A 23,681-nucleotide genomic window follows, 5' to 3' on the forward strand; every position below is an offset into this window, starting at 1 on the left:
ATATAAAGAAATGTAAATTGAAAAAAAGGTCAAACGAAAGTCTTTCCAGCTTCAGTTTAACGTGATTGTGTTAGCTGTGTTGTTGGCTAGCACCTATGCCAGGAGAAATCACGCCTCATTATCTCATTGTTATGGCTGAATCCAAATAAATGTCACTAGAAAACAGCTTATGCAAATCCAGCAAGTTTGCTGTTATTCTGGATGCACTGTTTGACCATGACTGTAAGTTACCCGTAGTTGGCTAGCTAGAAAGCAAGGGATAAAAACGTTACCAGCCAGTATGGCAATGGAACATTAAGAACGAACGACTGGGTCGCATCCATACAGAACATAAAGACTGAACGACTGGATCAACGACCAGCCGGTTTAGGTAGCAACCCTAGATTTGTGTCTGGACTAGATCTTGTGGAAGGGTGACAGTACGAATGAATTCATTAAAAAAAAAACATTTTTAATGAAGATCTGTCAATCATTATTTGAATATGTTGGTAACCCCTGGTATAAAAGTGATGATGCCCTCAAAGCCGGTGTTGAGAGGATATATTGCCAATAACAACACCCGTGCCAATATATCCTCCAAACACCATTGTACTACAATACCCATAATGCCCATAAAGATTTCCGGTTTGATCTTAGTATAGACGTTTTGAAGCTAACAAATTGGTGTCCCGTCTCCCTAAAAATACAGTTTATGTATGGGATGGATCTCTTCTTCTTCTAGGTTTTGGTTCCTTTGTAGAGAAGAAGTTGCTGAACCCCTGTACTGGGGACCAGAACTGCACCAGTCCCTTCAGCTATAAGAACCTCCTGACGCTGACCAGAAATGGACAGGAGTTTAACACCCTGGTTGGTCAACAGCAGATCGATGGAAACCTGGACTCACCAGAGGGAGGCTTCGATGCCATCATGCAAGTGGCTGTGTGTGGTGTAAGTAATATGTTTTATATCATATTTAGGGATAGTTTCCCGGACATAGATCAAGCCTAGTCCAGGACTGAAAATAATTCTCCATTGAGCTTAGTTTATACTCCAGGACTAGGCTTGATATCTATCCAGAAATCCAGCCCATAAAGTTCCAATAATACTTTTATCAGGGCTTTATATTGCCTTTCTCATGGTACCAGACCTCAAGACCCTACTTTCATTTTAGAATGGCTGGAGTCAAGGCTTAATTTGTATATGCTTAGAGAAGTCCTTTTTATAAATGTTTGAAAGTTAATTCACTCTAGGGCGCTAAACTGCTATTTTAAGAGGGTAACCTTTCACATAGTTGTTCATAGTTTTTGATATATACTTCCTGAATCTTTTGTAAGTCTTGTAATTTTGTTCTCTGGTATTTCTGTAGGCTGTGTCCATTTTCTGTATGTGGTTAATTTGTACATGTTTTAATAGTCCTCCCTCCCTTCCCCAGGAGCACATTGGCTGGAGGAACGTCACCCGTCTGCTGGTGTTCTCCACTGACGCTGGCTTCCACTTTGCTGGAGACGGGAAACTGGGAGGAATAGTTTTGCCCAACGATGGGAAATGTCACCTGGAGAACAACATGTACACAGTGAGCCACTACTATGTATGTATGGTAATATACTATGTACATGTAATGTAATAATGCATTAATGCATTAATAATGTATTATTGTAATGCACTATGTAGTATAATAATACACTATGTAGTATAATAATGCACTGTGTATTATAGTAATTTACTATGTAGTATAATAATACACTATGTAGAATAATAATGCACTATGCATTATAGTAATACACTATGCAGTATAATAATGCACTATGTATTATAGTAATGCACTATGTAGTATAATAATGCACTATGTAGTATAATAATGCACTATGTAGTATAATAATACACTATGTAGTATAGTAATGCACTATGCAGTATAGTAATGCAATATGTAGTATACTATTACACTATGTATTATAGTAATGCACTATGTAGTATAATAATGCATTATAGCAATACACTATGGAGTATAATAATACACTATGGAGTATAATAATACACTATGTAGTATAATCATGCACTCCTATGTACTGTATGTATTGTGACTTTTCTTTCTAGTCTTCTGTGTGGTCTGTATTTTGAATTTGACAAGATTTGAAGGGAATGGGCTACTTGCCCTTAGTGATGTCTTCAAAGGGCTTGCCTGATACCTGTACTTCCTCATTGTCTCCCTGTAACAGGACCACCCCTCCATCGCTCACCTGGTTCAGAAACTTAGCGACAACAACATCCAGACGATCTTTGCCGTCACAGAGGAGTTCCAGCCTGTTTACATGGTCAGTTGTGTGTGTGCGTGCGTGCGTGTTTGCGTGCGTGGACGTGTGTGTGGAAAACATTTTATTTTTATCAATTTCCTGTGCTTGTCTGTTGTAGGTTAGAAGAAGCCCAACTCTTTGAAGAGCAGTATCTGCTCCTTGTTACCAGTAGCATCTCTTTGGATCTCTGGTTGTTCCCCAAATGGCACCATGTTCCCTAAAAAGTGAACTACTTTTGATGAGATCCCTATGGGCCCAGGTCAATAGTACTGCACTTTGTGGGGAATAGGTTTCCATTTGGGTAGCAGCCTTTGAATGTTCCCTGCTGCCCTCTAGTGCTTTTCAAGCCAATTAGAAGTCTGCCTGGAGTTCCGTAATGACCTTTTATCATATCCCCATCAGTCCAATGTTTGGACAATATTTGCAATCTGTCAACCTCGGTAGAATGGCGTTCTCATTTAGTTGATTACACGATGCGTCCCAAATGGCACCCTATTCCCGATATTAGTAGTGGATTATGTAGGGATTGAGTGCCATTTGGGACGCAGCCTTGGATCTCTGAATTTATAACCTCACAACACTTCAAAAAGTTGTAACTTTAGATTGACTTTACCACTATGTGATGCAGACCACAATCAAACTACTCAGCAATCTTAACGGGTCAGGCAAAACATGACAAAACTGTTTTGCTCTAGACTTTTCTGGTGAGTATTTAGAGATTGACAGGATTCCAATTGACATACTAGTGATGATCATACTACATGATCATTTAGTGTATTGTGTTTTCTCTCTCAGGAGTTAAAGAATCTAATTCCTAAATCTGCAGTGGGGATACTCTCTGCTAACTCCAGCAACGTTATCAACCTCATTATTGATGCCTACAATGTAAGTATAGATTGGATTGGTTTAGTTACTGGAGAAGATGCACTTCTGCACACTAACTTTCATCCTTAAAATAGTTGGCAAAACCATGCTGCTGCTACTGTTAAGTCATCACATTTCTCTTTCTGAACTGATCTTTCTATGGGAATAGTAAAAAATATGCATTTCTGCTTTTGTAAAACTGAAGCCTACTGAAAGTGTTGTATATAGTGTACAAAGGGCTAATTGTTGTTCTTTATGTGCTAGTCTCTTTCCTCAGAGGTGATTCTGGAGAACAGCAAGCTACCAGAGGGAGTGACCATAATGTATCAGTCTGTAACGATTCTCTTCTTGTGAAGTAGAGGCGGACCAAAGCGCAGCGTGGTGGTTGTTCATTGTAATTTATTGACGACACTATACATGAACAAACTAACGAAAAAACAAGAAACGTGAGAACTCAAAACAGCTCTGTCTGGTGCAAACACAAAAACAGGAACAATCACCCACAAACACACAGTGAAACCCAGGCTACCTAAATATGGTTCCCAATCAGAGACAATGACGAACACCTGCCTCTGATTGAGAACCATATCAGGCCGAACATAGAACTAGACAAACTAGACATGAAACATAGAATGCCCACTCAGATCACACCCTGACCAACCACAACATAGAAATATACAAAGTAAACTATGGTCAGGGTGTGACAGTACCCCCCCCCCAAGGTGCGGACTCCGGCCGCAAAACCTGAACCTATAGGGGAGGGTCTGGGTGGGCATCTGTCCGCGGAGGCGGCTCTGGCGCTGGACGTGGACCCCACTCCATAATAGTCTTTGTCCACCTCCTTAGCGTCCCTAGATAGGTGACCCTCCTAAGAGACAGCTCGGGACAGAGGGACAGCTGCTCGGGACAGAGGGACAGCTGCTCGGGACAGAGGGACAGCTGCTCGGGACAGAGGGACAGCTGCTCCGGGCGGAGGGGCTCTAGCGGCCCCTGGCTGACTGGCGGCACTGGCGGCCCCTGGCTGACTGGCGGCCCCTGGCTGACTGGCGGCACTGGCGGCCCCTGGCTGACTGGCGGCGCTGGCGCTGGGCTGACTGGCGGCACTGGCGGCCCCTGGCTGACTGGCGGCACTGGCGGCCCCTGGCTGACTGGCGGCACTGGCGGCCCCTGGCTGACTGGCGGCACTGGCGGCCCCTGGCTGACGGGCGGCACTGGCGGCCCCTGGCTGACGGGCGGCGCTGGCGGCCCCTGGCAGACGGGCGGCGCTGGCGGCGCTGGGCAGACGGGCGGCGCTGGCGGCGCTGGGCAGACGGGCGGCGCTGGCGGCGCTGGGCAGACGGGCGGCGCTGGCGGCGCTGGGCAGACGGGCGGCACTGGCGGCGTTGGGCAGACGGGAAGCTCCGATGGCGCCGGGCAGACGGGAAGCTCCGGCAGAGGCGCCGGGCAGACGGGAAGCTCCGGCAGAGGCGCCGGACAGGCGGGAGGCTCCGGCAGAGGCGCCGGACAGGCGGGAGGCTCCGGCAGAGGCGCCGGACAGGCGGGAGGCTCCGGCAGAGGCGCCGGACAGGCGGGAGGCTCCGGCAGAGGCGCCGGACAGGCGGGAGGCTCCGGCAGAGGCGCCGGACAGGCGGGAGGCTCCGGCAGAGGCGCCGGACAGGCGGGAGGCTCCGGCAGCGGCGCCGGACAGGCGGGAGGCTCCGGCAGAGGCGCCGGACAGGCGGGAGGCTCCGGCAGAGGCGCCGGACAGGCGGGAGGCTCCGGCAGAGGCGCCGGACAGGCGGGAGGCTCCGGCAGAGGCGCCGGACAGGCGGGAGGCTCCGGCAGAGGCGCCGGACAGGCGGGAGGCTCCGGCAGAGGCGCCGGACAGGCGGGAGGCTCCGGCAGAGGCGCCGGACAGGCGGAAGGCTCCGGCAGCGACGGAGAGGAGGAAGGCTCTGGTAGCGCCGGAGAGGCGGGAGACTCCGGCAGCGCTGGAGAGGAGGAAGGCTCTGGACGGATGGGCCGGAGAGACAGCCTGGTACGGGGAGCTGCCACCGGAGGGCTGGGGTGTGGAGGTGGTGACGGATAGACCGGGCCGTGCAGGCGCACTGGAGCTCTTGAGCACCGAGCCTGCTCAACCTTACCCGGTTGAATGGTCCCGGTCGCCCTGCCAGTGCGGCGAGGTGGAATAGCCCGCACTGGGCTATGCAGGCGAACCGGGGACACCGTGCGCAAGGCTGGTGCCATGTAAGCCGGCCCAAGGAGACGCACTGGAGACCAGATGCGTAGAGCCGGCTTCATGGCACTTGGCTCGATGCCCACTCTAGCCCGGCCGATACGCGGAGCTGGAATGTACCGCACCGGGCTGTGCACCCGCACTGGGGACACCGTGCGCTCCACAGCATAACACGGTGCCTACCCGGTCTCTCTAGCCCACCGGTAACCACAGGAAGTTGGCTCAGGTCTCCTACCTGGCGTAGCCATACTCCCTGTTAGCCCCCCCCCCAAGAAATTTTTGGGGCTGACTCCCGGGCTTCCATCCACGACGCCGCGCTGCCTCCTCATACCAGCGCCTCTCCGCTTTCGCCGCCTCCCGTTCTTCCTTGGGGCGGCGATACTCTCCTGGCTGAGCCCAAGGTCCTTTACCGTCTAATTCGTCCTCCCATGTCCATACCTCCTCGCGCTGCTCCTGCTGCTGCTTTTTCCTTTGCCCATTACCACACCGCTTGGTCCTGTTGTGGTGGGTGATTCTGTAACGATTCTCTTCTTGTGAAGTAGAGGCGGACCAAAGCGCAGCGTGGTGGTTGTTCATTGTAATTTATTGACGACACTATACATGAACAAACTAACGAAAAAACAAGAAACGTGAGAACTCAAAACAGCTCTGTCTGGTGCAAACACAAAAACAGGAACAATCACCCACAAACACACAGTGAAACCCAGGCTACCTAAATATGGTTCCCAATCAGAGACAATGACGAACACCTGCCTCTGATTGAGAACCATATCAGGCCGAACATAGAACTAGACAAACTAGACATGAAACATAGAATGCCCACTCAGATCACACCCTGACCAACCACAACATAGAAATATACAAAGTAAACTATGGTCAGGGTGTGACACAGTCACGCTGCAAGAACGGAGTGACTGGTGAGGGAGAGATGGGAAGAAAATGCTCCGATATCTCCATCGGTGACGAGGTGAGAAACCAAAACAACATGACATTGAATGTTTTCTATTCCAAATACATATGTATTTATTTTAGATTTTTTTAAAATCTTTCTGGTTCAGTTATTTTAGCTTTCTGATCAAGTAAATATAATGTTTTCAGTATCTGTAGGTGTCTGAGTTGTCAAGGTCATTGTTTTTATTACAAAATGTGATTATTATGCCTTATGTGTGAATGCATCCCTTCATCCCTGATCTGTAGGTGTCTTTCACCATAAGCATCACAGCTAAGCAGTGTCCTAAAATGGGCAAACCAGAGACCATCAAGATCAAACCCCTAGGGTTCAATGAGGAGGTGGAGATCACTCTGAACTTCATCTGCGAGTGTGACTGTCACAAAGATGGCATTGAGAACAGTGACATCTGCCACAACGGCAACGGGACTTATGAATGTGGAGCCTGCAGGTAAGGCACTTGTGTTTCACTAGCAGAAGATCTTAACTCTTTATTCACCTTCCATATTGTAATAATTTCCATGGCATAGAGATACATCATGATATTTGATACCGTATATACAGTGCATTCGGAAAGTATTCAGACCCCTTTACTTTTCCACATTTTGTTACGTTACATCTTTATTCTAAAATGGATTACACATTTTTTCCCCCTCATTAATCTACACACAATGCCCAATAATGACAAAGCAAAAACAGGTTTTTAGAAATGTTTTACATTCATTAAAACAAAAAAACAGATACCTTATTTACATTAGTATTTAGACCCATTGCTATGAGACACACAAAATTGAGCTCAGGTGCGCCCTGTTTCCATTGATCATCCTTGAGATGTTGACTGGACATGATTTGGAAAGGCAGACACCTGTCTATATAAGGTCGCACAGTTGACAGTGCATGTCAGAGCAAAAACCAAACCATGAGGTGGAAGGAATTGTCCGTAGAGCCCCAAGACAGGATTAAGTCGAGGCACAGATCTGGGGAAGGGTACCAAAAACGTCCAGTGAAGGTCCCAAAGAACACAATGGACTCCATCATTCTTAAATGGAAGAAGATTGGAACCACCAAGACTTTTCCTATAGCTGGCCGCCCAGCCAAACTGAGCAATCGGGGAAGAAGGGCCTTGGTCATGGAGGTGACCAAGAACCCGATAGTCACTCTGACAGAGCTCCAGAGTTCACCTGTGGAGATGGGAGAACCTTCCAGAAGGACAACCATCTCCGCAGCACTCCTCCAATCAGGCCTTTATGGTAGAGTGGCAAGACAGAAGCCACTCTTCAGTAAAAGGCACATGACAAGGCTTGGAGTTTACCAAAAGGCACCCAAAGGACTCTCAGACCATGAGAAACAAGATGATCTGGTCTGATGAAACCAAGATTGAACTATTTGGCCTGAATCCCAAACGTCACGTCTGGAGAAAACCTGGCAGCATCCCTTCGGTGAAGCATGGTGATGGCAGCATCATTCTGTGGGGATGTGTTTCAGCGGCAGGGACTGGGAGACTACTCAGAATCGAGGGAAAGATTAATGGAGAAGAGTTCAGAGAGATCTTTGAAATTATTATTACATTTACAAGAATGTCTAAAAACTGTTTTTTGGTTTTGTCATCATGGGGAATTGTGTGTAGATTGATGAGGGGGGAAAAACTATTGAATCCATTTTAGAATAAGACTGTAGTGTGGAAAAAGTCAAGGGAATACTTTCCGAATGCACTTTATAATGGGCCATTAGCATGTGACTGTTTGTATGTGAATATTTTTACATAGGCAGTCTTTTATGCAGTCCTCCCTTGTTGTTAATAACATTACATTTCCTTTATTATCTGTCAGGTGCAATGAGGGCCGTATTGGTAGACAGTGTGAGTGCAGCACCAACGAGGTGACCAGCGAAGACCTGGATAAGAGATGCCGTAAAGACAGCGGTACAGACATCTGCAGCAACAACGGAGACTGTGTGTGTGGAACCTGTGAGTGCAAGAAGAGAGAGAACCCAGAGGAGCGCTACAGCGGGATGTTCTGCGAGTGTGACAACTTCAACTGTGACCGCTCCAACAACAAACTCTGTGGAGGTACGCGAGTTCAGTTCATTGGATGATCAATAAAGATTTAGCTTGCTGTGAAATGACGGTCAAGACCTGTGTTACATCTGAAGACCTGTGGAACATATTCCTCAGAACACAAACTACCTCTAGTGTTTGTGGCATAATGGGTGATTTCCCAGTTAAATTAGAGATCAGTTGATAAAATCAGACATGGCCTTTTACGAAATTAGATTTCCCGTGTTCAATTTAGCTTAATTTCATCTCTAATCTAGAATATTATCTATAATATGAAATTATGTTTGAACTATAGAGGATCATCTCTGACCCTGTGTGTTGTGTTGTGGCAGGACATGGTCACTGTGAGTGCAGGGTGTGTATATGTGATGCCAACTGGATTGGCAGTGCCTGTGACTGTTCTCTGGACACCACGACCTGCCTGGCTTCCAACAAGCAGATCTGTAACGGACAAGGCACCTGTGAGTGTGGCACCTGCAGGTGTACTAACCCAAAGTTCCAGGGCCCCAGCTGTGAGATCTGTCCTACCTGTCCAGGGGTCTGCGCAGAACACAAGTGAGTTGAATAAAGGAATGAATTAATTGTATTTGTTTATTTTATTCTGTTTTAACTATGCAGAAAACAACAATATACAACGAGTTTATTTCCAAAATGCTCTTCATGCGTTTTTACATCAGAAATTATTCCTTATGTGTGTGTAAAATATTACTGTTCTCTGATGTTTTTATTCATAGATTTTAGATGAAAAATGTTATTTTTTTGTAAACCACAATGCAAAATGTATGCTTTAGTCTCAGGTCCTGTCTGTCCATTGTTTAGCATGAATGGAATGTTCGTATCCTGTATATTTGACTGCGATACATTGCATTCGGAAATTATTCAGGCCCCTTGACTTTTTCCGCATTTTGTTATGTTACAGCCTTATTCTAAAATTGATTAAATGTTTTTATTTCCTCATCAATCTACACACAATAATCCATAATGACAAAGTTTTTTTAGCACATTTATTGAAGATAAAAACTGAAATCTCGCGTTTACGTAAGTATTCAGACGTTTTACTCAGTACTTTGTTGAAGCACCTTTGGCAGCGATTACAGCCTCAAGTCTTTTTGGGGATGATGCTACAAGCTTGACAAACCAATATTTGGGGAATTTCTCCCATTCTTCTCTGCAGATCCTCTCAAGCTCTGTCAGGTTGGATAGGGAGCATCGCTGCACAGCTATTTTCAGGTCTCTCCAGAGAGGTTTGATCAGGTTCAAGTCCGGGCTCCGACTGGGCCACTCAAGGACATTAAGAGACTTTTCCCGAAGCCACTCCTGTGTTTTATTGGCTGTGTGCTTAGGGTTGTTGTTCTGTTGGAAGGTGAACCTTAGTTTCAGTCTGAGGTCCTGAGCTCTCTGGAGCAGGTTTTCATCAAGGATCTCTCTGTACTTTGCTCCGTTCATCTTTCCCTCAATTCTGAATTGTCTCTGTGTCCCTGGCAAAAACATCCCCACGGCATGATGCTACCACCACCGTGCTTCACCAGGTTTCCTCCAGACGTGAAGCTTGGCATTCAGGCCAAAGAGATCAGTCTTGGTTTTATCCGACCAGAGAATCTTGTTTCTCATGGTGTGAGTGCTTTGGGTGCTTTTTGTCAAACTCCAAGCAGGCTTTCATGTGCCTTTTTACTGAGGAGTGGCTTCTGTCTGGCCACTCTACCATAAAGGCCTGATTGGTGGAGTAGTGCAGGGATGGTTGTCCTTATGGAAGGTTCTCCAATCTCCACAGTGGAACTCTGGAGCACTGCACCAATCAGGCCTTTATGTTAGAGTTGCCAGACGGAAGCCACTCCTCAGTAAAAGGCACATACAGTGGGGAGAACAAGTATTTGATACACTGCCGATTTTGCAGGTTTTCCTACTTACAAAGCATGTAGAGGTCTGTAATTTTTATCATAGGTACACTTCACTTCAAAAATCCAGAAAATCACATTGTATGATTTTTAAGTAATTCATTTGCATTTTATTGCATGACATAAGTATTTGATCACCTACCAACCAGTAAGAATTCCGGCTCTCACAGACCTGTTAGTTTTTCTTTAAGAAGCCCTCCTGTTCTCCACTCATTACCTGTATTAACTGCACCTGTTTAAACAAAACACACCTGTCCACACACTCAATCAAACAGACTCCAACCTCTCCACAATGGCCAAGACCAAAGAGCTGTGTAAGGACATCAGGGATAAAATTGTAGACCTGCACAAGGCTGGGATGGGCTACAGGACAATAGGCAAGCAGCTTGGTGAGAAGACAACAACTTTGGCGCAATTATTAGAAAATGGAAGAAGTTCAAGATGACTGTCAATCACCCTCGGTCTGGGGCTCCATGCAAGATCTCACCTCGTGGGGCATCACTGATCATGAGGAAGGTGAGGGATCAGCCTAGAACTACACAGCAGGACCTGGTCAATGACCTGAAGAGAGCTGGGACCACAGTCTCAAAGAAAACCAGTAGTAACACACTACGCCGTCATGGATTAAAATCCTGCAGCGCACACAAGGTCCCCCTGCTCAAGCCAGCGCGTGTCCAGGCCCGTCTGAAGTTTGCCAATGACCATCTGGATGATGCAGAGGAGGAATGGGAAAAGGTCATGAGACAAAAATAGAGCTTTTTGGTCTAAACTCCACTCGCCGTGTTTGGAGGAAGAAGAAGGATGAGTACAACCCCAAGAATACTATCCCAACCGTGAAGCATGTAGGTGGAAACATCATTCTTTGGGGATGCTTTTCTGCAAAGGGGACAGGACGACTGCACCAACTTGAGGGGAAGATGGATGGACATGTATCGCGAGATCTTGGCCAACAACCTCCTTCCCTCAGTAAGAGCATTGAAGATGGGTCTTGGCTGGGTCTTCCAGCATGACAACGAACCGAAACACACAGCCAGGGCAACTAAGGAGTGGCTCCGTATGAAGCATCTCAAGGTCCTGGAGTCTCCAGACCTGAACCCAATAGAAATCTTTGGAGGGAGCTGAAAGTCCGTATTGCCCAGCGACAGCTCTGGAACCTGAAGGATCTGGAGAAGGTCTGTATGGAGGAGTAGGCCAAAATCCCTGCTGCAGTGTGTGCAAACCTGGTCAAGAACTACAGGAAACGTATGATCTGTACCAAAGGTTTCTGTACCAAATATTAAGTTCTGATTTTCTGATGTATCAAATACTTGTCATGCAATAAAATGCAAATGAATTACTTAAAAATCATACAATGTGATTTTCTGGATTTTTGTTTTAGATTCCGTCTCTCACAGTTGAAGTATACCTGATACAAATTACAGACCTCTACATGCTTTGTAAGTAGGAAAACCTGCAAAATCGGCAGTGTATCAAATACTTGTTCTCCACACTGTATAAACCCACTTGAAGTTTGCCAAAAGGCACCTAAAGGACTCTCAGACCATGAGAAAGAAGATTCTCCGGTCTGATGAAACAAAGATTGAACACTTTGAATGCCAAGCTTCACGTCTGGAGGAAACTTGGCACCATCCCTATGGTGAAGCATGGTGGTGGCAGCATCATGCTGTGGGGATGTTTTTCTGCGGCAGGGACTCGGAGACTAGTCAGGATCAAGGGAAAGATGAACATAGCGGCAGGGTAGCCTAGTGGTTAGAGTGGTGGACTTGTAACCAAAAGGTTGCAAGTTCAAATCCCCGAGCTGACAAGGTACAAATCTGTTGTTCCCAGCAGGTAAGGTCTGCAGCAGGTCTGGGACAGGTAGCACGTCCGGTAAACAGGTCAGGATTCACAGTTGAAACTGGAGCAGCAGCACGGCCAGGTGGACTGGGGACAGCAAGGAGTCATCATGCCAGGCATTCCTGGGGCATGGTCCTGAGAGAGAGAGAGAGAGAGAGAGAGAGAGAGAGAGAGAGAGAGAGAGAGAGAGAGAGAGAGAGAGAGAGAGAGAGAGAGAGAGAGAGAGAGAGAGAGAGAGAGAGAGAGAGAGAGAGAGAGAGAGAGAGAGAGAGAGAGAGAGAGAGAGAGAGAGAGAGAGAGAGAGAGAGAGAGAGAGAGAGAGAGAGAGAGAGAGAGAGAGAGAGAGAGAGAGAGAGAGAGAGAGAGAGAGAGAGAGAGAGAGAGAGAGAGAGAGAGAGAGAGAGAGAGAGAGAGAGAGAATACTTAAATCCACACAGGACACCGGATAAGACAAGAGAAATACTCCAGATATAACAGACTGACCCTAGCCCCCCGACACTACTAAACTACTGGAGGATGAGACAGGAGGGGTCAGGAGACACTGTGGCCCCATCCGATGATACTCCCGGACAGGGCCAAACAGGCAGAATATAACCCCACCCACTTTGCCAAAGCACAGCCCCCAAACCACTAGAGGGATATCTTCAACCACCAACTTACCATCCTGAGACAAGGCCGAGTATAGCCCACAAAGATCTCCACCACTTCACAACCCAAGGGGGGGGGCGCCAACCCAGACAGGAAGATCACGTCAGTGACTCAACCCACTCATGTGACACACCCCTCCTAGGGACGCCATGGAAGAGCACCAGTAAGCCAGTGACTCAGCCCCTGTAATAGGGTTAGAGGCAGAGAATCCCAGTGGAGAGAGGGGAACCGGACAGGCAGAAACAGCAAGGGCGGTTCGTTGCTCCAGAGCCTTTCTCTTCACTCCTGGGCCAGACTACACTCAATCATATGCTTGACTGAAGAGATGAGTCTTCAATAAAGACTTAAAGGTTGAGACCGAGTCTGCGTCTCTCACATGGGCAGACCATTCCATAAAAATGGAACTCTATAGGAGAAAGCCCTGCCTCCAACTGTTTGCTTAGAAATTCTAGGGACAATTAGGAGGCCTGCGTCATGTGACCTTAGCGTACATGTAGGTATGTACGGCAGGACCATGTAATGCTTTGTAGGTTAGCAGTAAAACCTTGAAATCAGCCCTTGCCTTAACAGGAAGCCCATGTAGGGAGGTTAGTCATGTGACCTTAGCGTACATGTAGGCAGGACCAAATTGGAAAGATGATCAAATGTTTTGGTTCTAGTCAGGATTCTAGCAGCCGTATTTAGCACTAACTGAAGTTTATTTAGTGCTTTTTATTTAGCCGGAAAGTAGAGCATTGCAGTAGTCTAACCTAGAAGTAACAAAAGCATGGATTCATTTTTTTGCATCATTTTTGGACAGAAAGTTTCAGATTTTTGCAATGTTACGTAGATGGAAAAAAAGCTGTCCTTGAAACAGTCTTGATATGTTCATCAAAAGAGAAATCAGGGTCCAGAGTAACGCCGAGGTCCTTCACAGTTTTATTAGGTCTAGGAGCACGAGGACAGATGCAGAGCCTCGGTCTGACACCATTAAAAGGTAATTTACCACCTTCACAAGTGCAGTCTCAGTGCTATGATGTGTTCTGAAACCAGACTGAAGCATTTCGTATACATTGTTTGTCGTCAGGAAGGCAGTGAGTTGCTGCGCAACATCTTTTTCAAAAATGTTTGAGAGGAATGGAAGATTTGATATAGGCTGATAGTTTTTTACATTTTTTCTGGGTCCAAGTTTGGCTTTTTCAAGAGAGGCTTTATTACTGCCACTTTTAGTGATTTTGGTACACATCCGGTGGATAGAGAGCCGTTTATTATGTTCAACATAGGAGGGCCAAGCACAGGAAGCAGCTCTTTCAGTAGTTTAGTTGGAATAGGGTCCAGAATGCAGCTTGAAGGTTTAGAAGCCATGATTATTTTCAGCATTGTGTCAAGAGATATAGTACTAAAATACTTGAGTGTCTCCCTTGATCCTAGGTCCTGGCAGAGTTGTGCAGACTCAGGACAACTGAGCTTTGGAGGAATACGCAGATTTAAAGAGGAGTCCTAAATTTGCTTTCTAATGATCATGATCTTTTCCTCAAAGAAGTTCATGAATTTATTACTGCTGAAGTGAAAGCCATCCTCTCTTGGGGAATGCTGCTTTTTAGTTAGCTTTGCGACAGTATAAAAAATACATTTCGGATTGTTCTTATTTTCCTCAATTAAGTTTGGAAAAATAGGATGATCGAGCAGCAGTGAGGGCTCTTCGATACTGCATGGGACTGTCTTTCCAAGCTAGTCGGAAGACTTCCAGTTTGGTGTGGCGCCATTTCCATTCCAATTTTCTGGAAGCTTGCTTCAGAGCTCGGGTATTTTCTGTATACCAGGGAGCTAGTTTCTTATGACCAATGTTTTTAGTTTTTAGGGGTGCAACTGATTCTAGGGTATTGCGCTTGGTTAAATTGAGTTCCTCAGTTAGGTGGTTAACTGACTTTTGTCCTCTGACGTCCTTGGGAAGGCAGAGGGAGTCTGGAAGGGCATCAATGAATCTTTGGGTTGTCTGAGAATTTATAGCATGACTTTTGATGGTGCTTGGTTGGTGTCTGAGCAGATTATTTGTTGCGATTGCAAACGTAATAAAATGGTGGTAGTCCAGGATTGTGAGGAAAAACATTAACATTTATTCCATGGGACAAAACTAGGTCCAGAGTATGACTGTGGCAGTGAGTAGGTCCAGAGACATGTTGGACAAAACCCAACCCTGAGTCGATGATGGCTCCGAAAGCCTTTTGGAGTTGGTCTGTGGACTTTTCCATGTGAATATTAAAGTCACTAAAAATTGGAATATTATCTGCTATGACTACAACGTCTGATAGGAATTCAGGGAACTTAGTGAGGAACGCTGTATATGGCCCAGGAGGCCTGTAAACAGTAGCTATAAAAAGTGATTGAGTAGGCTGCATAGATTCCATGACTAGAAGCTCAAAAGATGAAAACGTCGGGGGGTGTTTTGTAAATTGAAATTTGCTATCGTAAATGTTAGCAACACCTCCGCCTTTGCGGGATGCATGGGGGATATTGTCACTAGTGTAACCAGGAGGTGAGGCCTCATTTAACACAGTAAATTCATCAGGCTTATGCCATGTTTCAGTCAGGCCAATCACATCAAGATTATGATCAGTGATTAGTTCATTGACTATAACTGCCTTTGAAGTGAGGGATGTAACATTAAGTAGCCCTATTTTGAGATGTGAGGTATCACATTCTCTTTCAATAATGGCAGGAATGGAGGAGGTCTTTATTCTAGTGAGATTGCTAAGGTGAACACCGCCATGTGCTCAACCTAGGTCGAGGCACAGACACGGTCTCAATGGGGATAGCTGAGCTGACTACACTGTGCTAGTGCAGACACCACTGCACGCGGGCAGGCTGGCTAACAGCCTGGTTAAACAAACACATGGTTGTCATTGATCAACCCTGTGCCATGATTAGATAGTGAAAATACACACCAATCTCTTTCAGAATTTCTGAAAACAATAAAAGCTACTTTACCAATATTTCTGAAAATGTACTGTGTATATATAGCAATTTGGATTGAAACTCTTCATATGCTGTATTTGTCAAACCCTGATCTGTTTCACCTGTCTTGTGCTTGTCTCCACCCCCCACCAAGTGTGCTATTTTTCCCCATTATCCCCTGTGTGTTTATACCTGCGTTTTCTGTTTGTCTGTTGCCAGTCTGCCTTGTTTTGTCAGCTCTTACCAGCGTGTTTCCCATTTCTCCTGTTCACAAGTTCTTGTTTTCTAGTCTTCCCCGTTCCGACCTTTCTGCCTGCCCTGAACCTGCCTGTCGGTCTGTCCCTTTTTGACTCTGCCTTGGACTACGAACCTCTGCCTGCCCTCGACCTGTCCTTTTGCCTGTCCCTTGGTGGTCCTAAGTCATGATAGTATTTCCTTCTGGGAATGTTATGGGTGGATTACATAAAGGTTTGTTGTGATGGTTGAAATTAATTCTGCTTTTTATTTTTGTTAATCTGAGGGACCGGTTCCTTGTCTCTTTCCTCAGCCTGAGTTTAATGCCTCTTAACCTTTTAAAGTAGGCATAAAGAGATGTCTTCCTTTATCCGTCTTAACCTCAATTATTATTTTGACCTTTGTTTACTTTCTTCTGATAATTCCAAGATAGGGGACCAATGAAAAATCTAGACACAACTGTGATATCTAAAACCAGTAGTGGTGGCAAGGGTACAGCATTGTCCACTACAAACACCTGCATGTGGAGTGGAACCTCAATATCCAGCTTTCTTGCATTCCAGTAGACTAGTGAATATGTCACGAGTTTATCAAGCATCACAATGCGAGACTACCTCCGCGTGTTACTCCATCTGTACAGAGTTACATGTCGATGTCCTGTCTTCCACAGGGAGTGTGTTCAGTGCAGGGCCTTTGGGACGGGGGAGAAGAAGGACACGTGTGAGAGAGACTGTAGCTACTTCAACCTGATCAAGGTGAAGAACAGGGACAAGCTGCCTCAGCCAGGACAGGCCTTCCCCCTGATGCACTGTAAGGAGAGGGACGCCAACGACTGCTGGTTCTACTACACCTACGCTGTCAACAAAAAGTCAGAGAAGGAGGTCCATGTGATGGAAACACTAGGTGAGAGCATATTACATACAGCCTGCTATGTCATTGTGACTGAGGATATTACATACAGCCTACTATGTCATTGTTACTGAGCATATTACATACAGCCTGCTATGTCATTGTGACTGAGCATATTACATACAGCCTGCTATGTCATTGTGACTGAGGATATTACATACAGCCTACTATGTCATTGTGACTGAGCATATTACATACAGCCTGCTATGTCATTGTGACTGAGCATATTACATACATCCTACTATGTCATTGTGACTGAGGATATTACATAAGGCCTACTATGTAATTGTGACTGAGCATATTACATACAGCCTACTATGTCATTGTGACTGAGGATATTACATAAGGCCTACTATGTAATTGTGACTGAGCATATTACATACAGCCTACTATGTCATTGTGACTGAGGATATTACATACAGCCTACTATGTCATTGTGACTGAGGATATTACATACAGCCTACTATGTAATTGTGACTGAGCATATTACATACATCCTACTATGTCATTGTGACTGAGGATATTACATACAGCCTACTATGTAATTGTGACTGAGGATATTACATAAGGCCTACTATGTAATTGTGACTGAGCATATTACATACAGCCTACTATGTAATTGTGACTGAGGATATTACATACAGCCTACTATGTCATTGTGACTGAGGATATTACATACATCCTACTATGTCATTGTGACTGAGCATATTACATACAGCCTACTATGTAATTGTGACTGAGCATATTACATACAGCCTACTATGTAATTGTGACTGAGGATATTACATACAGCCTACTATGTAATTGTGAATGAGGATATTACATAAGGCCTACTATGTAATTGTGACTGAGCATATTACATACAGCCTACTATGTAATTGTGACTGAGGATATTACATACATCCTACTATGTCATTGTGACTGAGGATATTACATAAGGCCTACTATGTAATTGTGACTGAGCATATTACATACAGCCTACTATGTCATTGTGACTGAGGATATTACATACAGCCTACTATGTAATTGTGACTGAGCATATTACATACATCCTACTATGTCATTGTGACTGAGGATATTACATACAGCCTACTATGTAATTGTGACTGAGGATATTACATACAGCCTACTATGTAATTGTGACTGAGCATATTACATACAGCCTACTATGTCATTGCGACTGAGGATATTACATACAGCCTACTATGTCATTGTGACTGAGGATATTACATACAGCCTACTATGTAATTGTGACTGAGCATATTACATACATCCTACTATGTCATTGTGACTGAGGATATTACATAAGGCCTACTATGTAATTGTGACTGAGCATATTACATACAGCCTACTATGTCATTGTGACTGAGGATATTACATAAGGCCTACTATGTAATTGTGACTGAGCATATTACATACAGCCTACTATGTCATTGTGACTGAGGATATTACATACAGCCTACTATGTCATTGTGACTGAGGATATTACATACAGCCTACTATGTAATTGTGACTGAGCATATTACATACATCCTACTATGTCATTGTGACTGAGCATATTACATACATCCTACTATGTCATTGTGACTGAGGATATTACATACATCCTACTATGTCATTGTGACTGAGGATATTATATACATCCTACTATGTCATTGTGACTGAGCATATTACATACATCCTACTATGTCATTGTGACTGAGGATATTACATACATCCTACTATGTCATTGTGACTGAGCATATTACATACAGCCTACTATGTCATTGTGACTGAGCATATTACATACATCCTACTATGTGATTGTGACTGAGGATATTACATACATCCTACTATGTCATTGTGACTGAGCATATTACATACAGCCTACTATGTCATTGTGACTGAGCATATTAAATACAGCCTGCTATGTCATTGTGACTGAGCATATTACATACAGCCTGCTATGTCATTGTGACTGAGCATATTACATACAGCCTGCTATGTCATTGTGACTGAGGATATTACACACAGCCTACTATGTCATTGTGACTGAGGATATTACATACATCCTACTATGTCATTGTGACTCAGGATATTACATACAGCTTACTAGGTCATTGTGACTGAGCATATTACATACAGCTTACTAGGTCATTGTGACTGAGGATATTACATACAGCCTACTATGTCATTGTGACTGAGGATATTACATACAGCCTACTATGTCATTGTGACTGAGGATATTACATACAGCCTACTATGTCATTGTGACTGAGGATATTACATACAGCCTACTATGTCATTGCGACTGAGGATATTACATACAGCCTACTATGTCATTGTGACTGAGGATATTACATACAGCCTACTATGTCATTGTGACTGAGGATATTACATACAGCCTACTATGTCATTGTGACTGAGGATATTACATACATCCTACTATGTCATTGTGACTGAGGATATTACATACAGCCTGCTATGTCATTGTGACTGAGGATATTACATACAGCCTACTATGTCATTGTGACTGAGGATATTACATACAGCCTACTATGTCATTGTGACTGAGGATATTACATACAGCCTACTATGTCATTGTGACTGAGCATATTACATACATCCTACTATGTCATTGTGACTGAGGATATTACATAAGGCCTACTATGTAATTGTGACTGAGCATATTACATACAGCCTACTATGTCATTGTGACTGAGGATATTACATAAGGCCTACTATGTAATTGTGACTGAGCATATTACATACAGCCTACTATGTCATTGTGACTGAGGATATTACATACAGCCTACTATGTCATTGTGACTGAGGATATTACATACAGCCTACTATGTAATTGTGACTGAGCATGTTACATACATCCTACTATGTCATTGTGACTGAGCATATTACATACATCCTACTATGTCATTGTGACTGAGGATATTACATACATCCTACTATGTCATTGTGACTGAGGATATTATATACATCCTACTATGTCATTGTGACTGAGCATATTACATACATCCTACTATGTCATTGTGACTGAGGATATTACATACATCCTACTATGTCATTGTGACTGAGCATATTACATACAGCCTACTATGTCATTGTGACTGAGCATATTACATACATCCTACTATGTGATTGTGACTGAGGATATTACATACATCCTACTATGTCATTGTGACTGAGCATATTACATACAGCCTACTATGTCATTGTGACTGAGCATATTAAATACAGCCTGCTATGTCATTGTGACTGAGCATATTACATACAGCCTGCTATGTCATTGTGACTGAGCATATTACATACAGCCTGCTATGTCATTGTGACTGAGGATATTACACACAGCCTACTATGTCATTGTGACTGAGGATATTACATACATCCTACTATGTCATTGTGACTCAGGATATTACATACAGCTTACTAGGTCATTGTGACTGAGCATATTACATACAGCTTACTAGGTCATTGTGACTGAGGATATTACATACAGCCTACTATGTCATTGTGACTGAGGATATTACATACAGCCTACTATGTCATTGTGACTGAGGATATTACATACAGCCTACTATGTCATTGTGACTGAGGATATTACATACAGCCTACTATGTCATTGCGACTGAGGATATTACATACAGCCTACTATGTCATTGTGACTGAGGATATTACATACAGCCTACTATGTCATTGTGACTGAGGATATTACATACAGCCTACTATGTCATTGTGACTGAGGATATTACATACATCCTACTATGTCATTGTGACTGAGGATATTACATACAGCCTGCTATGTCATTGTGACTGAGGATATTACATACAGCCTACTATGTCATTGTGACTGAGGATATTACATACAGCCTACTATGTCATTGTGACTGAGGATATTACATACAGCCTACTATGTCATTGTGACTGAGGATATTACAGTGAAAAGGGAGGTTATTTGTTTGTCTATTAAGTCGTTTTGTGATTAGAGCTAGGAGTTTTTGACCTGACTAGGAAAAATTCTAGGCTCTACTTGTAGTTTTTCCTAGTCAGCTTACAGGGTCAGGTAAAGTTCCTGGGCCTATATATAAGGCAAATCAGGAAGGACTTTATTGTAAATAAGCATTTGTTCTTACAGTAACTGACTTGCATGGTCAAATAAATAAATAAAAGTTGGGATAACTGAATGTTCCTGCCTGTGTTCCAGACTGCCCTACGGGCTCTGACATCATCCCCATTGTGGGCTGGCGTGGTGGCGGGCATCGTGCTGATCGGCCTGGCTTTGCTTCTCATCTGGAAGCTGCTCATGATCATCCACGACAGGAGAGAGTTCTCCAAGTTTGAGAAGGAAAAGATGAATGCTAAATGGGACACGGTAAGGGAGTGGAGATGATAGATACAGAACCAGGAAGCCATCTTGGAGAACTATTCGTTATGGCCCATAATGGGGATGATGATGATGTACTTTTGCAGGTCCTAGTTTGTATTCTCCCTGAATGTAATTTCAGTAGGTTGATTGAGATGTGGAAAACTGGTGTTATAGATATGGCCACTGTGTGAATCTCTTACACAGAGAACAGACTCCTGAAGGAACACAGAATTGGAAATATTTGACTCTCTCTCAACCTTTGATGACTATGACAGACCTGTTGCTTTTGACGATGACTTCGTAAGATGTCACACACATTTTTCCACAGTCCTACCCAACAGTTTGTTTAAAATGTTCATAAAACCCTGTAGTTTTAAGTAATCTCTGTGCAAAATACAGCTATGAAAAAAGGAAGCCTTTTTGGAATGCGAAGATCTGGACACACGTGTCTTTTCATGGGAGTGGCTACAGCAGCTTAGTTTGTTCTGTGTTATGCTTCAACCTAGTGGCGTGTTATCCACACAGCAGGAGAGGTTCAATTCCAGACAGCTGGCAGGGTTTGAAATGCTTAATGATTCAGCTCATCCTGATTACTCCCAGTCAGACCCGCCACATGTGATAGCCTCTCTGGTCTGGTGACATGGGCAGGGCACTGAGGCTTCTGGACCCTCTCATTATGGTACATGGAGAAGACACCAGACCTAAATGACTGTATGAGAGAGCAGACTGACCTGACTTGTTACATATTAAAGTGGAATATAACCAGCACTGTAAGATGATTTTCAAAGGGAGATGATTAACCTCCGAGTCCTGGATCCTGATGTAGAAACACCCCTTTTTCAGAGGATTCATTTTTTTCACTTCTTTGTCATATCATTGTTTCGTTCCTTCTCATTTGTCTTCACCCATGCTTTTCATTTCATTCTCTGTTTCCTGTTCTTGATTGTCTGTCCCACTCTCTCAACCCATAGCAAGAGAATCCCATTTACAAGAGCCCCATTAGAAAGTTCCAGAATCCAAACTATGGACATAAAGATGTGGTTCTATAAGTTTGTATTTACTTTCCCTCTCCTCTGTTTTCCTGCATGGGATTCCTGTTTGTTTATATGTATGTTTGTCAACTTACTGTAAACTGTCACTTCTTCATCCATCTCATTATTTCTGTCTTTCATTTGGTCTCTTTGAGCCAAATAAGACAGTTGATGAAACTGTGCAGAATGATCCATATGAGGGGATATTAAAACCCACAATATCTATTGTTTTGTTGGTCAACACAAGCTGTCTTGTCTGTTAGTAGTTTAAATGGAGTTAAGTATTAACAGGTGGTCACGTGTAGGCCCAGTACACTTCAGTTTAAGTCTAGTATTTATATCATATTTAATGCTACAGTATGATGGAAATGGCATGTTGTGACTGTGACATTTGTTGATATTTCTTCTAAAAGTGTTCCCTGGATGACAACACAAATGCTCACTCACAATGACAGCAACGTATCCAGGTGAAAGCACAATCAGTTGGAAAGATCTGTCCAAAGAATGCTTCATAATCATTTGATATTCTAAATGGATGGCTCTGATTTTGCTGTGGTGTTTTTTCCTAATAAATTGTCTCAGGTTGCAGCTGTTGTCATTCGACTGACATGTTATGTGACAGACATTATGACTGACTGTACATTACAATTCTAACGTTTTCTCCTTGTTTCTCTTGTGCCTTCCAGGGCGAAAACCCTATCTACAAGCAGTGGTGACCCCTTCATTCAGGGCAGGCAAAGCTCCACCTATTTGCCTGTTTTACATGTTATTTTGGCATTAATACATGTCACATATCAGTTTGCAAACAATGTACAGAAAATTGTCATTGAGTTAATAAAGCTGCATACAAACATGGTCTCTTTTTTGGTTTCTTGAGTAAGGCAGCTCCAAAATGTTGGTGCTTTCTGTGGTGGTACGGCAGGCAGTGGAAAATACGGAACGTAGGGTTTGGTAATGTTTTCCAGTTGTGCAGTGATTGGCTCAGTGTTCTGTCACTCATGGTGAGTGACAGAACAAAATCTACGGGTAGAGCTCAAAAATTCAAGCCCCTTGGGTGCTGTCATAGAGTTACATTAGAAGTGCGCATCCAAGAAGGCTCAAGGTCATTGGCCACAAATAAAATGACTTCAAATCACGTTACATCTACAGTAGCTTTGATTGGACTGATCATGTCAACATCACACTTTCTAAATCTTAGCTAGCAAGCTAGCAGTCATCATCATGAATCAAGTTGACAATCTACTGGCAAAACCTTTTCAATCCTTGTCATAATGAAGAGAAATTAGAGAACGTATCGGTGGTCATTGGCTATTGGACAAACATTTCACAAGTTGGAAATTGCACATTCAACAATGAGTGGTTTGGAGGGAATCAGTGGCTAACTGCAAAGCATTGCAAAGCAATGACTAGCCTGCTATTCAGTTGAGTGGGTGTGTGGTCCAAGTCTGGGTTTAAGGGTCTCTTTTCCAAGCTTGAAGGA

General features: G+C 44.0%; 1 protein-coding gene across 1 annotated transcript in view; it reads left to right on the forward strand.

The window, feature by feature from the left end:
• Positions 1 to 23,056, forward strand: part of LOC118936350 (integrin beta-1-like) — a 37,964-nt gene extending 14,908 nt beyond the window's left edge. The window contains exons 6-17 of the mRNA XM_036935246.1: positions 722 to 927; positions 1,412 to 1,567; positions 2,196 to 2,291; positions 3,066 to 3,155; positions 3,399 to 3,467; positions 6,242 to 6,316; positions 6,547 to 6,749; positions 8,128 to 8,366; positions 8,687 to 8,909; positions 16,572 to 16,804; positions 21,009 to 21,176; positions 22,888 to 23,056. Coding sequence (XP_036791141.1) covers positions 722 to 927; positions 1,412 to 1,567; positions 2,196 to 2,291; positions 3,066 to 3,155; positions 3,399 to 3,467; positions 6,242 to 6,316; positions 6,547 to 6,749; positions 8,128 to 8,366; positions 8,687 to 8,909; positions 16,572 to 16,804; positions 21,009 to 21,145 — 1,727 coding nt within the window. The 3' untranslated portion in view covers positions 21,146 to 21,176; positions 22,888 to 23,056. The remainder of the gene's footprint in view (positions 1 to 721; positions 928 to 1,411; positions 1,568 to 2,195; positions 2,292 to 3,065; positions 3,156 to 3,398; positions 3,468 to 6,241; positions 6,317 to 6,546; positions 6,750 to 8,127; positions 8,367 to 8,686; positions 8,910 to 16,571; positions 16,805 to 21,008; positions 21,177 to 22,887) is intronic.
• The last annotated feature ends 625 nt before the right edge of the window (positions 23,057 to 23,681 follow it).

Source organism: Oncorhynchus mykiss, chromosome 11 (assembly GCF_013265735.2).
Source record: "Oncorhynchus mykiss isolate Arlee chromosome 11, USDA_OmykA_1.1, whole genome shotgun sequence".
Classification (NCBI taxonomy): Eukaryota; Metazoa; Chordata; class Actinopteri; order Salmoniformes; family Salmonidae; genus Oncorhynchus; species Oncorhynchus mykiss.